The sequence below is a fragment of the Neoarius graeffei genome, chromosome 2, assembly GCF_027579695.1.
Source record: "Neoarius graeffei isolate fNeoGra1 chromosome 2, fNeoGra1.pri, whole genome shotgun sequence".
NCBI classification, from domain to species: domain Eukaryota; kingdom Metazoa; phylum Chordata; class Actinopteri; order Siluriformes; family Ariidae; genus Neoarius; species Neoarius graeffei.
The window spans coordinates 98,394,076-98,408,246 of NC_083570.1; the positions used below are offsets into that span (position 1 = coordinate 98,394,076).

The 14,171-nt window shown below is 42.3% G+C and overlaps 1 protein-coding gene across 1 annotated transcript in view; it reads left to right on the forward strand.

Moving 5' to 3' along the window:
- gfra3 (GDNF family receptor alpha 3) overlaps positions 1–14,171 on the forward strand; it is a 139,326-nt gene that overhangs the window by 113,694 nt on the left and 11,461 nt on the right. The window contains exons 4-6 of the mRNA XM_060910759.1: positions 3,106–3,454; positions 3,689–3,798; positions 7,334–7,468. Coding sequence (XP_060766742.1) covers positions 3,106–3,454; positions 3,689–3,798; positions 7,334–7,468 — 594 coding nt within the window. The remainder of the gene's footprint in view (positions 1–3,105; positions 3,455–3,688; positions 3,799–7,333; positions 7,469–14,171) is intronic.

Consider the following 14,171-nt stretch of genomic DNA (forward strand, 5'->3'; position numbering starts at 1 on the left):
TGATCAGATGAGAGAAAGATAGAGTTGTTTGGCCAGAATGACCACCATGTACAGAGGGACACTGTACCAGCTGGTGGTGGTGGTGGTAGGATCATCATGCTCTGGGGCTGTTTTGTTGCCAGTGGAACTGGTTCATTGCACAGAGTGGATGGAATAATGAAGAAGGAGGACTACCTCAGAATTCTTCAGCATAAACCATCAGAAACTTGAACACGACTTCGTACTTGGGAGTTACAACAGGACACTGAACCCAAACACGCATCAGAGCTGGTTGTGGAGGATAAAGTAGGCTAACATTAAGCTTAAAACAAGTCCTGACTTCAGCCCTATTGAAAATATATGGACCGTGCTTATAAGTCGAGTCCATGCCAAGAAAAAAAAACAAATTTAATTGAATTCGACCATGAAGAGTCGTGAAATATCCAACCAGAATTCTGCTAGAAGCTTGTTCATGGTAAACAAAAATGTTTGGTCAAGGTGAATCTTGCGAAGAGACATTTTACCCAAATATTAGGTGTGCTGTATGTATATTTTTGACCCTGTGTTGATTTCAGAAAACCCAAAGAAAATTCAATCTTGTGCACCAAATTCTAGTGTTTTTTTTTATTAAAGCTGTATGCTGTACAATCATTCTGCCACAGAAAAAGAACAGTTGAAAGAAATGACTGAAAGCCCAAATATTGCCATGACATTCATATCCAAGATGACATTCATGCCACTGTATGTAAACTTCTGACCACAACTGTAGGTGCACTTTGTAGGGCTGCTATTACTGACAGGAAGCCTGTCTATTGCTATGTGCGCTGTGTCAGCCCTCCTCTACCCCATTGATCACTGACAGCATCACCTCTAGCCATATATTACTCAGATGATGGACTATTCTTAATGGTGACACTGACATGGTAGTTGCACCTGTGTGTGTTTCATGTACAGCTTCTTGCTCAGGATGGAAAAACCATTAATACCATTCTTTCTCAGCAGCTATCTATTTATGATTAGCTAACATGCTAAATGCAGCATGATGGCACAGCGGGTAACATTAGTGCCTCACAGTGCTGTGGTTCCTGGTTTGATCCTGAAGCATGGGTCTATGTATGGAGTTTCATCCCTAGCTTCCTACCAAAAACACACCAGTAGGTGGGTTGGCAAAAATAAATTGCCCCTAGCTGAAAATATAGATACTGCAATGGTCTGGTGTCCCATTCAAGCTGTATTCCCACCTCATGCCCAGTGATTCTGGGGTGGGCTCTGGATCCACAAAGATATATATATATATATATATATATATATATATGGTATAAATTCCAGATCTAATTGTTTCAGTGATTATTATTCTTTCCACATTCACTGGATATGAGCAATCGCACGCTCTGATTGGCTACTCCACTACTAGGATATCAGCTCATATACCGTGAGTAGAGAAAAATAAAATGGTGGAGCGTGTTGCCGAACCAACCGAGGACAAAGTAAAAACTCTACTTGAAAACAAAACCCCAAAAATTATCAAGTATTTAAAAGAAACAGAAATAGCTTAAAGAATATAGTTTTTTGTTTTGTTTTCTCCCAATATCTCCTGTTCCACACTCCAGCCCAGTCGGTGGCAGTAATGCACCTTTACGTTGGTTTGCCAACCGCCAAAAAAAACCTAAAGAAGAAGAAGAACCCCCCCCCCCAAAAAAAATACAAAAAAAAAAAAAGGCAACAAAATATAGAATGAAAATATTCGATGATAAGGACACATCTTTTTTTAATTTTTCAAGAAGTATTATTAAAGCATTTTTCACAAATTGTTCCTGTCATTTCGCCAGTTTGTTTACATACTAAGCGGAAATGATTTTGTCGGACGCTTTGTATAAAGCTTTTATTTATCGAACTTGTAAAAAAAGAAAATGCTTTGTTTCTCAAAATCCAGTGAATGTGGATAGAATAAAACAGTTATTCCACTCAGTCTTGTCATACATGGCTTATAGTTGACTCGGCGCTATCAGCCCATGTACGACACGATTTTGTGGAATAACTGTTAAATATAGTAACGTTAAACGTCATAGTGTCAGGTTACAGCTAGTTCAGCTAACTGTTTTGCATTTTTGTTGATTCGTTCATTCTTAGGAACACATTAAGTCCATTACAGGACATCTCATACACACACACACACATTCACATATAATCTGGCACATAATTACGACAATCATGTGATACCATGTTGTTGTTTACCACATGGGTGATTTCAGCCAGTCGATCAGTGGGCTATGATGTTGAGATGGTCCATTTATTGAAAGCAGACTGTCACCATTCTCACCAAAACCTTGTTTTAGTTTATGAATAATGGTGGTCTGTGGACTTTTATGAGCTGTTATAGCTGGCCCTGGCAAGGTATGGTGGTTTGAGTGGGTTCTGGGAACCCGGCCTCTAAATTCCCCTTGTGGAATGTATGAAACATGAGGAAAATACAGTAGAACCTTTAAAAGAAGCCTTTAAATAGGCTTAGCTACTTCATATCTGATTGGGCCTTGCTGAGACTTACGACTGTGAAAAGAGCAGAGATTCAAAGAGAATTGAAAAGGGCTGTCACCACCTGAGATGGTAATGCAAGTAACAGCTCAGAAGTATAAAATGATTTTTGCCAGCTAGCTATTATGTTAGTCAGTCCAATTGCTGGCCATGCATATTATGATTGTGAAATAGCCTAAAGTTTTGTGCTGTTATTATGGGACTTAGCCTTGTCAGGGGTTGATTTTGGATTTGCTTTGAAGCTGTAAGATTAAAATTGGCCTCAAGGTTTATTTCAGGGCAGCCATGATAAATTCCAAGCCACGGGCGCGTAAGTGTAGGTACAAAATTGGTGCACCTAATAAAACGGTAACTCAGTATATCTGTTTTCTTAATGATTGTGGAACAATGGACCATTGTATCTGAATTCCATTCATCTTATAAAACACCCTAAAGGCTAAAAGCAAAACTGTTATATTCCATCATTCTCAGGTCCTCGTGTTCTGCGGCACTGGACCGAAAAGGTGTCTGATGCCCAGTCTGTCACCCTGCTGACTCTATCGTGCTCTAATTCACAAGTCATCTCACACCTTCATCTTTCCCTCTCTACCTCAGTGCCCTCGTTTCCAGTAGATGGACAGAACCAGTGTTTAAAGGCAGCTCAGGACTGTGGGCTGTTCGAGAAGTGTGGTGCCCTACGTGCAGAGTATGTGCTGGCGTGCACCAAGCGGGTGGCAGGCTCAGATCGCTGCAACAGACAGAAGTGCCACCGGGCACTGCGCAAGTTTCTGGAGCGTGTGCCTGAAGAATACAGTTTTGGTGTGCTTTTCTGCTCTTGCACCGAACCATTATGTGGAGAGAGGAGGAGGAAGACCATCGTCCCCTCCTGTTCCTATGAGGAGAAAGACGCACAACCCAACTGCCTGCACCTGGAGAGCTATTGCCTCCGTGATGACTTGTGCAGGTGGTTGTTCACCTACATAAATGCATGGACTCACACAGTGATACACACAGAACTATTTTATTACTTTTTTTTTTGACAAATATAGTATGTTATAGGTAAATCCTATATAAACCGGTGTCCCACAAGGTTCTGTTTTTGGTCCGTTATTATTTTTCTTTTATATACAGCATCAAAGCTTTAACTTCTATGCTGATAATCTCTCTCTCTCTCTCTCTCTCTCTCTCTCTCTCTTAGGTCTAGACTGGCTGATTTCCAGCAGAACTGCCAGCCCTCTTCTTACTCCCCTTTAGGCTGTCTGCGTGAGAGCGGAGCTGTCTGCCTGAAGGCGTACGCTGGACTGATCGGTGAGCAATCATGCGCTGATAAATGCCCTGTGATGGCCCAGCACAAGACCGCAGCCTCGGGTCCTTGCCTGTTTACACAAACTGAGCACAGATGCTCCGCATCACTGTGCTCCAAGTAAATCAGTTTGACACAGATATATATGTCTGTGTGTGTGTGTGTGTGTGTGTGTGTGTGTGTGTGTGTGTGTGTGTGTGTGTGTGTGTGTAAGTGGACTGCGTATGAGCTTTCACTCAGTGTTCTTTCAAATGATTTAAGGAAACTATCTCGATAGCATTTACCTACGTGATGAAGCATTCAGATAAATACTATACATTTATTAACTCCAAGCTTCATTATTAACATTCTCATGTAAGAGTATTTGTCCTGGTGAGGAGTTTTGTGCACACACATTAATTTTAGAAGTGCGGCTTTAAAAAAATATGTAGATTATATGTAAAAAATGTACATACAAATATGTAAATTCAGTAGAGATACCCAGCAGAGGAAATGTAATGCCACAACACACCGTGTTATTTATAGGTGCTCCTGAAATTATACAGTGAGTCTTCCTTCTCAAGAGTCAATCCTTCCTCAAGATGTGTTCTGACAATAACACGCTGAAAAAGCATAAGTCAAATTTGACCCAAACTCAGCATAAGCAATCAAACTTCAAATGCAACAATCCATCCTGAGTCTCTTTTAAATAAGCTCACATCAAAGAACCAAGCAGGTAGGAGGAATACAAATTCTACTTGGATTACGTGCATGTTAAAACTGTTGCAAAAACTCAACTAAAACAAAATAGAAATGAAAGAAATGACAAATACAAGTACTGATTTTTCTTGGTTTTATGCAAAGGAAAGCCGGATGGTTTTAAGTGCAAAGTGAGCCTGAATTTTGGCCAAAAGTTCAGGGTGCTGGACCAAAAAAAAATTTTATTAACCCCGCAAAAACTTTTGATTCTGTAATAATTTACTTTGCTCTTTATACTTTTGAAAATTGTAAAAACTAATAATTTTAACTTATTGATTAAAACATAATTGAGAAAGTACAAGGAAATGAAAAGGCAAGTCTCCCTAGTAAACCATTACTTTACAAAACTGAGCTGACAATAAACAAGAGAAAATTACATAAAAATTGAACCTAATATGGGCAACATGTTGGGACAGCAGGTAGAGTTGGTGCCTCATAGATTCAGGAGCCACAGTTTGATCCTGGGCTCTGTTTGTGTGGAAATTCACGTTCTCCTCATGTCTGCATGGGTTTCCCTTGTATTCTCTGTTTTCCTCTCATGTCCCAAAAACATGCCACAAGGCATACTCCCTAAAACAAGCCGCATTTGATCCTTCAAAATGTCCTTAGGTGTGGATGTATGTGTACATGGTGCCCTGTGTTGGCTTGGCATTATATTCAGCGTGTATTCTACCCTGCATTCCACCCTGAATTTGGGTGTGGAAGTCAAGGCAAGATCTGGAAGGTAGATTGTGGAAGTCAAGGGAAGATCAGGTAGGTAGGTTGTGGAAGTCAAAGTAATATCTGGAAGGTAGATTGTGGAAGTCAAGGCAAGATCTGAAAGGTAGCTTGTGGAAGTCATGGCAAAATCTGGAAGGTTGGTTGTGGAAGTCAAGGCAAAAGCTGGAAGGTTGGTTGTGGAAGTCAAGGCAAAAACTGGAAGGTAGTTTGTGGAAGTCAAGGCAAGATCTGGAAGGTAGATTGTGGAAGTCAAGGCAAAATCTGGAAGGTAGAATGTGGAAGTCAAGGCAAGATCTGGAAGGTAGTTTGTGGAAGTAAAGGCAAAAGCTGGAAGGTAGGTTGTGGAAGTCAAGGCAAGATCTGGAAGGTTGGTTGTGGAAGTCAAGGCAAGATCTGGAAGGTAGTTTGTGGAAGTAAAGACAAAAGCTGGAAGGTTGGTTGTGGAAGTCAAGGCAAGATCTGGAAGGTTGGTTGTGGAAGTGAAGGCAAGATCTGGAAGGCAGGTTGTGGAAGTCAAGGCAAGATCTGGAAGGTAGTTTGTGGAAATCAAGGCAAGATCTGGAAGGGAGATTATGGAAGTCAAAGCAACATCTGGAAGGCAGATTGTGGAAGTCAAGGCAAGATCTGGAAGGGAGATTATGGAAGTCAAAGCAACATCTGGAAGGCAGATTGTGGAAGTCAAGGCAAGATCTGGAAGGTAGGTTGGGGAAGTCAAGGCAAGATATAGGAGGTAGATTGTGGAAGTGGAAGTGAAAGCAAGATCTGGAAGGTAGGTTGTGGAAGTGAAAGCAAGATCTGTAAGGTAAGTTGTGGAAGTCAAGGCAAAATCTTGAAGGTAGGTTGGGGAAGTCAAGGCAGGATCTGGAAAGTAGGTTGTGGAAGTCAAGCCAACATCTGGATGGGAGAGTGATGAAGTTAAGGCAGGATCTGGAAGGTAAGGTGTGAAAGCCAAGGCAAGATCTGGAAGGTAGATTGTGGAAGTCAAAGCAACATCTGGTAGGTAGATTGTGCAAATAAAGGCAAGATCTGGAAGGTAGATTGTGGAAGCCAAAGCAGGATCCGGAAGGTAGGTTGTGGAAGTGAAAGAAACATCTAGAAGACCAAAAAAACTTTCAGATCAAACTGCCTGTATGTTGGCCACAAAGGCAAAGCAAAATCCCCGTATGAGACTAAGGACATGCAGGAAGGTTTAGCTGGAACAGGAGTGGTGGTGCACTCTTCTACTCTGCAGCATTGCTTGTACAAACATGATCTGCATGGAAAAGTCATCAGAAGGCAAGCTTACCTGTAACCTTATCATAAAAGTGAACATCTGATGCATGCAAAACAATAACTAGATAAACTTGCCTCACACCCGGTGTTCCCAGGACAGGGTCTGGATCCATGATCAGGACAAAGTACTTGCTAAAGATGAATGATGTTAAAGCTGTTGTTTATGGTTTTCATATTAATCAGGATGCCTTGCTTTCAGGTGATCTTTCAGACTTGTGGTGAAAAAAAAAATCCACGGGTGAAACTTTGGTCAAATTTTCTGCATTTGTAATCTTTTGACCAGAAACTGAAAGTGCCATTTTATGGAAAAAGATTTTCTGTGGATAAAATTTCAGCTCCCTTATTGGTATCTGTAAAATATTTGATTATTGCCAGGTCATGTATTCCTCTCAGTGAAATTAACATGTTTGTCTTGAGCTGAAAAATATCCGATTACTGAATACATTTCCTCTGAGACAATATGCCATTACACAGGTTCAGTAATTAGGAAAATGTCCTGGCAGCCTCAAGGGTTTGTACTGAATCCCCAATATGACATGGACCTGAACTACCAGGACATCAGGCGCTTTAATGAAATTAGTCAGAGATGTGTCACATAAATGAGACACAATGTGGCTGCACGTGTTAACATGATTAAAGCCAAGGACCAAGAGAACTGCAGATTCTCCCAGATGGAGGCCTGACTGATTAGCCCATCATTTCTCTCGCTGTCCTTCATTTCAAGTGTGTTTTTTTGTCTTTTTTAAATTCTATACCTTCTGTATCTCACCTTTCTCATCTCTCTCTCTCTCTCTCTCTCCTTGTTGGCAGGTACCATCATGACACCGAACTACGTGAGTAACAGTAGTACGGAGGTGTCTCAGTGGTGTAACTGTGAAGGCAGTGGGAACCAGCTGCAGGAGTGCCTGCGCATCCTGCACATGTTCAACAGCAACATTTGTCTGCGTGAGTTTTACTGTGCCACTCATTTCTACAGCCAAGAGCATGTTCAGCCAAGAGCAACACAATCTCAAATATCAGCTTTTTAAATGTGTTATACATAAATTTTCAGCAGACATCTAAAGTTTTGCCCTATTTTTGAGGGATTGTCTTTTTGAGTACCAATGCTGTCACAACCTACTTTGTTCGTGGGAAGGATGGCCTTGTTTTCCTCTTTGTTTATTAGCATGAGACTAGCTATTCACGGCTTTGGGTGACTCATTTATATAAAATGGAGCAATTAGCACTCTCCTGTAAATGTGTTCAACTGCTCTGTGATGTTCAAGCCGAATTTGAAAAGATGCAATGTCTAGGAAGAAGGACATGTTAGCCTTCACTTGGTAAATGCAATAGGCGAACTTGGTAATGGAATTTGCAAATAATAGGGAATTGTTTATTTATATATATATATATATATATATATATATATATATATATATATACAATGGGGGCGGCACGGTGGTGTAGTGGTTAGCGCTGTCACCTCACAGCAAGAAGGTCCGGGTTCGAGCCCCGTGGCCGGCGAGGGCCTATCTGTGCGGAGTTTGCATGTTCTCCCCGTGTCCGCGTGGGTTTCCTCCGGGTACTCTGGTTTCCCCCACAGTCCAAAGACATGCAGGTTAGGTTAACTGGTGACTCTAAATTGACTGTAGGTGTGAATGTGAGTGTGAATGGTTGTCTGTGTCTATGTATCAGCCCTGTGATGACCTGGCGACTTGTCCAGGGTGTACCCCGCCTTTCGCCTGTAGTCAGCTGGGATAGGCTCCAGCTTGCCTGCGACCCTGTAGAACAGAATAAAGCGGCTAGAGATAATAATGATATATATATATATAAAATTAAAAAACAATTCCCTATTATTTGAGATTATATTATTTGCCATTGTTTGAGATATATACTTAACAGTTATTCCACAAAATCGAGTCATACATGAGCTGATAGCCAATGAGGCGTGTACATTCGCTGGATTTTGAGAAACGGAGCATTTTTATTTTTTGCTAATTCAATAAATAAAATCTTTGTACAAAATGTCCGACAAAATAACTTCTGCTTAGAATGTAAACAAATCGGTGAAATGACACTAGCAATTTGCAGAGGCTCCAACTCTCCCACCGTGGGTGGGAGATCTCCCGCTTTAGGGAACATTTAGAAAATCTTCCTGACCTCCTGCTGACAGCATAAAAATCTCCCGCATGCACACACTACACATCTCATCTCATTATCTCTAGCTGCTTTATCCTGTTCTACAGGGTCGCAGGCAAGCTGGAGCCCATCCCAGCTGACTACGGGCGAAAGGCGGGGTACACCCTGGACAAGTCGCCAGGTCATCACAGGGCTGACACATAGACACAGACAACCATTCACACTCACATTCACACCTACGGTCAATTTAGAGTCACCAGTTAACCTAACCTGCATGTCTTTGGACTGTGGGGGAAACCGGAGCACCCGGAGGAAACCCACGCGGACACAGGGAGAACATGCAAACTCTGCACAGAAAGGCCCTCGCCGGCCACGGGGCTCGAACCCGGACCTTCTTGCTGTGAGGCAACAGCGCTAACCACTACACCACCGTGCCGCCCCCCCCCCTTACTACACATGATTAGTTTAAAAAATATATAACTTGATACGTTTATGTTGACGAAAATTAATAGTTGACTTTCCGCTTTTCATGTATCTGACATTGTATGGGTGGACTCAAGTGTGTACCCCGCGGTATATGCCGATTCCCTGGTCGGTACACCGATCGGCGTAACGAGGGGATTGGAGTGAATGCCGGAAGCATGCGCGCGCAGATCAAGCGCGCATATGAATCGAGCCGAATTTGGTACGCCGCAGGGTACACACTTGAGCCCACCCAATGTCTTAGCAGTTACCGATAAAGCATACAGATGGCGCTATTAATGATACACGCGAGAGAATGAGAAAACCTGCGACACTCAACCATTTTTTTGTTTTTTCGCGCCTGCATTTCATCTGCATTTATCGCCTGCTCGTCTTTAACTTTATGTTCTCTTGAATGAGATAATGAAATGAAGTTCCGTTGGTGGAAATGGCGAAAGCCAAACTACGAAGAAAAAATATCAGAAAATCACCAAGATAAAGTTTGGATCGCCTGTTGCGATGGTCGCCAGGGATGAATGGTGGACTATTTTGGACGGCAGCAAGACGACCCTATATCTGACAAGGTTAGATCACCAGACCAGACGTTAGACTCTAACGAACTTGTCTGACTTTTTTTGTCTGACTTTTACTAACTTAGATTTAGAATATTATTAGAAGAACATGATCATCAGAGGGTCTACCATTGGCAGTTTATAATAGTCATTATTGACATTAAAGTGCCATTCCACCATTGGATGTATTCTTTGGCATAAAATACAATATATTTTATGACAACATGACTAGACAGAGAAATCTTTTAGCTTCAAAATGATATATCAAACATAATTTTTTGACAACGACAAGTATATTAATTTTGCGACCAAAGTCACCTACCCTTTTAATTTCCGCGCGGTAGTGAAACGTGATGTCATCGTCAGGTTCCCCTTCTTGTGTACCACGTCACGTGTGACGTGGCACAGATTATCAGCAATGGCGGATAGAATGCGATTTCCACTTGTCGATTGCTGTGCCGATATTCACCATCGACCGTCTCCTTTGGGCATCACTTGCTATTTTCCTTCACTTCTTTTCCGAAGCTGACAATCGCGTTCTATCCGCCATTCCATCCCATCCCATCCAACTACCGGCCAATTACCTGTCTCTGCACAACATGGAAGGCCCTGTCAGGCATCATTGTGGCAAAAATGAGTAAGCATGTGGCTCAATACATGAGCGAGGCACAGAAAGGAATTAACAGTAGCAGTAACACCAGAGGAGCCAAGCACCAGCTACTGGTCGATAGAACAGTCGCCCGAGACTGTAAGAAGAGACAGACCAACCTGTGCACTGCCTGGATTGACTACAAGAAAGCCTACGACTCAATGCCATACACATGGATACTGGAATGTCTAGAACTGTATAAGATCAACAGGAACCTAAGGACCTTCATCCAGAACTCAATGGAAATGTGGAAGACAACCCTAGAGGCCAACTCAAAACCCATTGCCCAAGTCAACATCAAGTGCGGCATATACCAAGGAGATGCGCTCTCACCACTGCTGTTCTGCATAGGCCTGAACCCCCTCAGTCAGATCATCATGAAGAGCGGCTACGGGTACCGATTCCGTAGTGGGGCAACAATCAGCCACCTGCTCTACATGGATGACATCAAGCTGTATGCCAGGAACGAGCGAGAAATAGACTCGCTGATCCACACCACCCGGATCTACAGCGATGACATAGGGATGTCATTCGGATTGGACAAGTGTGGCCGGATGGTCTCAAAGAGAGGCAAGATCATCCGGACTGAGGGGATTGACCTACCAGAGGGCAACATAGGTGATATCCAAGACAGCTACAAGTACCTTGGCATTCCACAGGCTAATGGAAACCATGAAGAGGCCACAAGGAAGTCAACCACAGCCAAATACCTCCAGAGAGTAAGGCAGGTCCTGAAAAGTCAGCTGAATGGTAAGAACAAGGTCCGAGCCATCAACATGTACGCACTACTAGTCATCACATACCCCGCTGGTATCATAAACTGGCCAAAGGAGGAGATAGAAGCCACAGATATCAAGACTAGAAAGCTCCTCACCATGCATGGAGGGTTCCACCCCAAGTCCAGCACCCTGAGACTATACACTAAGCGGAAAGAGGGAGGCCGAGGGCTAGTGAGCGTCAAGACCATGGTCCAGGATGAAACATCGAAAATCCGAGAATACATCAGAAAGATGGCCCCAAAGGATGAACTGCTAAGTGAATGTCTCAGGCAGCAGAACCCTGATGAGAGTGCAGAGGAGGAGGAGGAACAGACAACCTGGAGAGACAAACCCCTACATAGCATGTACCACCGTCAGATAGAGGAAGTGGCTGATATCAAGAAATCCTACCAGTGGCTGGATAATGCAGGACTGACAGACAGCACAGAGGCACTAATCATGGCAGCACAAGAACAGGCCATAAGCACAAGAGCCATAGAGGCCAGGATCTACCAGAGTAGATCAGACCCAAGATGCAGACTGTGCAAAGAAGCCCCTGAAACAGTCCAGCACATAGTAGCGGGGTGTAAGATGCTAGCTGGATCAGCGTACATGGAGAGGCACAACCAAGTGGCTGGGATAGTATACAGGAACATCTGCAACCAGTATGGAATAGAAGTACCCAAGTCCCAATGGGCCATACCACAGAAGGTGACTGAGAACAACAGGGCCAAGGTTCTGTGGGACTTCAGCTTCCAGACTGACAAACAGATCCTGGCTAACCAACCGGACATAGTGGTGGTGGACAAAGAGCAGAAGAGGGTGGTGGTGATAGATGTGGCGATCCCAGCTGACGCCAACATCAAGAAGAAGGAACATGAGAAACTTGAGAAGTATCAAGGGTTAAAAGAGCAGCTGGAACGGATGTGGAAGGTCAAGGGTTGTGTGGTCCCCGTGGTAGTGGGGGCACTTGGGGCAGTAACCCCCAAACTGGGAGAGTGGCTCCAGCAAATCCCAGGAACAACATCTGAAGCCTCAGTCCAGAAGAGTGCAGTACTAGGAACATCGAAGATACTGCGCAGAACCCTCAAACTCCCAGGCCTCTGGTAGAGGACCCGAGCTTGAGGATGACATGGATACCACCCCACCCCCCACCCCCCCGCCGGGGGTGAGAAGGAGATATATATATATATATATATATATATATATATATATATATATATATATATATATATATATATAAACAACTCACCTTCATGCCTACGGCGCCCAAACTTGTCTCCCTCCGAGCTACTCGCAGAGAGGGAGAATCTCCCTCTTTGTAATTTCCCAAGTCGGAGCCTCTGAATTTGTGAAAAATGCTATAATAATTCTTGAAAAATAAAAAAAGATACGGTCTTACCATCAAATACTTTTGTTATTTATTATTCATTATTTCAGACTTTGTTTGGCCGGGGGAAATAGAAACAGGTTCTGTCTGTTCGTCCGTCCGGTCACGTTTTCGTTTCTGGGCCATATCTTTAAAACTACTGAAGATATCTTCATGAAACTTTGTATACATTTCAAGCAACTTGTGAACTGGTGCCTTTAGCTATTTTGGATTTTTGAAAAAAAAAAAGTATTTTTCAAATGTTTACATAAAAATAGATTTTGACTTAGTTTCTAAGAGCAATGTTCGTTTCCGGAGCATATATCCAAAACTATTCATGATATGTATTTGAAACTTGGCATACATGTTAACAAGGTGATGTAGATGTGCCTTTTCATACTAAGAAGTTTGAGAAATTTTAATTTTTCATGTTTCCATTGGAAACAATTTCAGACTTAGTCTCCAAGGTTAGTCTTAGGGGTAGGTTTTATTTCTGGAGCAGAACTTGAAAACTATGAGTGGTACGGTCTTGAAAGTTGGTACATGTGTTGATTAAGTAATGTATATGTTCCTTTTGATACTAAGAAAGGTGAGAAATTTTTATTTTTAGCTCACCTGGACCAAAGGTTCCGGTGGGTTTATGCCATGGGCTGCTGAGGTCAGTATAAAAAGGTAGGGTTGGTTTCCTGCAGCAGAACTTGAAAAATGTGACAAATAATATCTTGAAACTTGGTATATAGTTGGTATATAGGGCGGGGGATAGAGATCACTCTGTCTTCTTGCTCCATAATTTGTTTTTTGTATTTTTGGGGGTTTTGTTTGAGTAGAGTTTTTATTTCGTCCTTGATTGGTTCAGCAACACGCTCCGCCATTTTGTTTTTCTCTACTCATGGTAGAGTAGCCTATCGGAGCACGCAATTGCTCATATCCAGTGAATGTGGATAGAATATATCCTGAATTATTTTGGCCATTCTTTAATATATCCTGAAGATATATTTTTGTGTGTGTGTCTGATTAAATTTCTTTGTAATATCGTTGACCCATTATAAATGACAAAATTGGCCTTGGTGCCACAATATGCATTATAAAGTCTGAGATGGTACAACATGCCAGTATTTCTTCCCTTTCACTATACAGTGGGTTGTGCTAATGTTTGTCAAAGCTTGCATAGGCTTCACCAATCACAAGGCTGATGTCACTTGTCCCTCTTACACAGCATTCTCAAAGCTATTTCTACATGCTTGGACAATCTTGAGTCTGAGCAAGTCAACCTAACAAGCTAAAGCAATCCTTGCAGGTGAACACTCAGCTGGAAAACCTAGCCTACTTCGGAATTTGACTTATAAGGTTGAACAATCCCAGTTCATCATGTTTGCTGTTGTACTATGTGGCGTAGCAGGACTGCAGTCAGAGGGCTTGTTTTATATAACACTCCTGTTTGGTATCATCCAGAATATTACAGCATTTCACACCGCATTCCTTGGTACTACACACATGGTTGTGAACTTCTTTTAGGTTATATTTGTTTCTTTGAACCCACTCATTATATGGTCTGTATTACAAACAAGCCGTTATTATTCTCACGTAAGTGCCAAAGTGAATATTTGGCTTGTAACAATGATGTCGAGAAGTGTGCAATATTCATTTCAAATATTTGGCAGGAGCCAACTTTAAGAAATATGTTGCTGCTTTAAATGGTCTTACTTATTAATGCATGAGA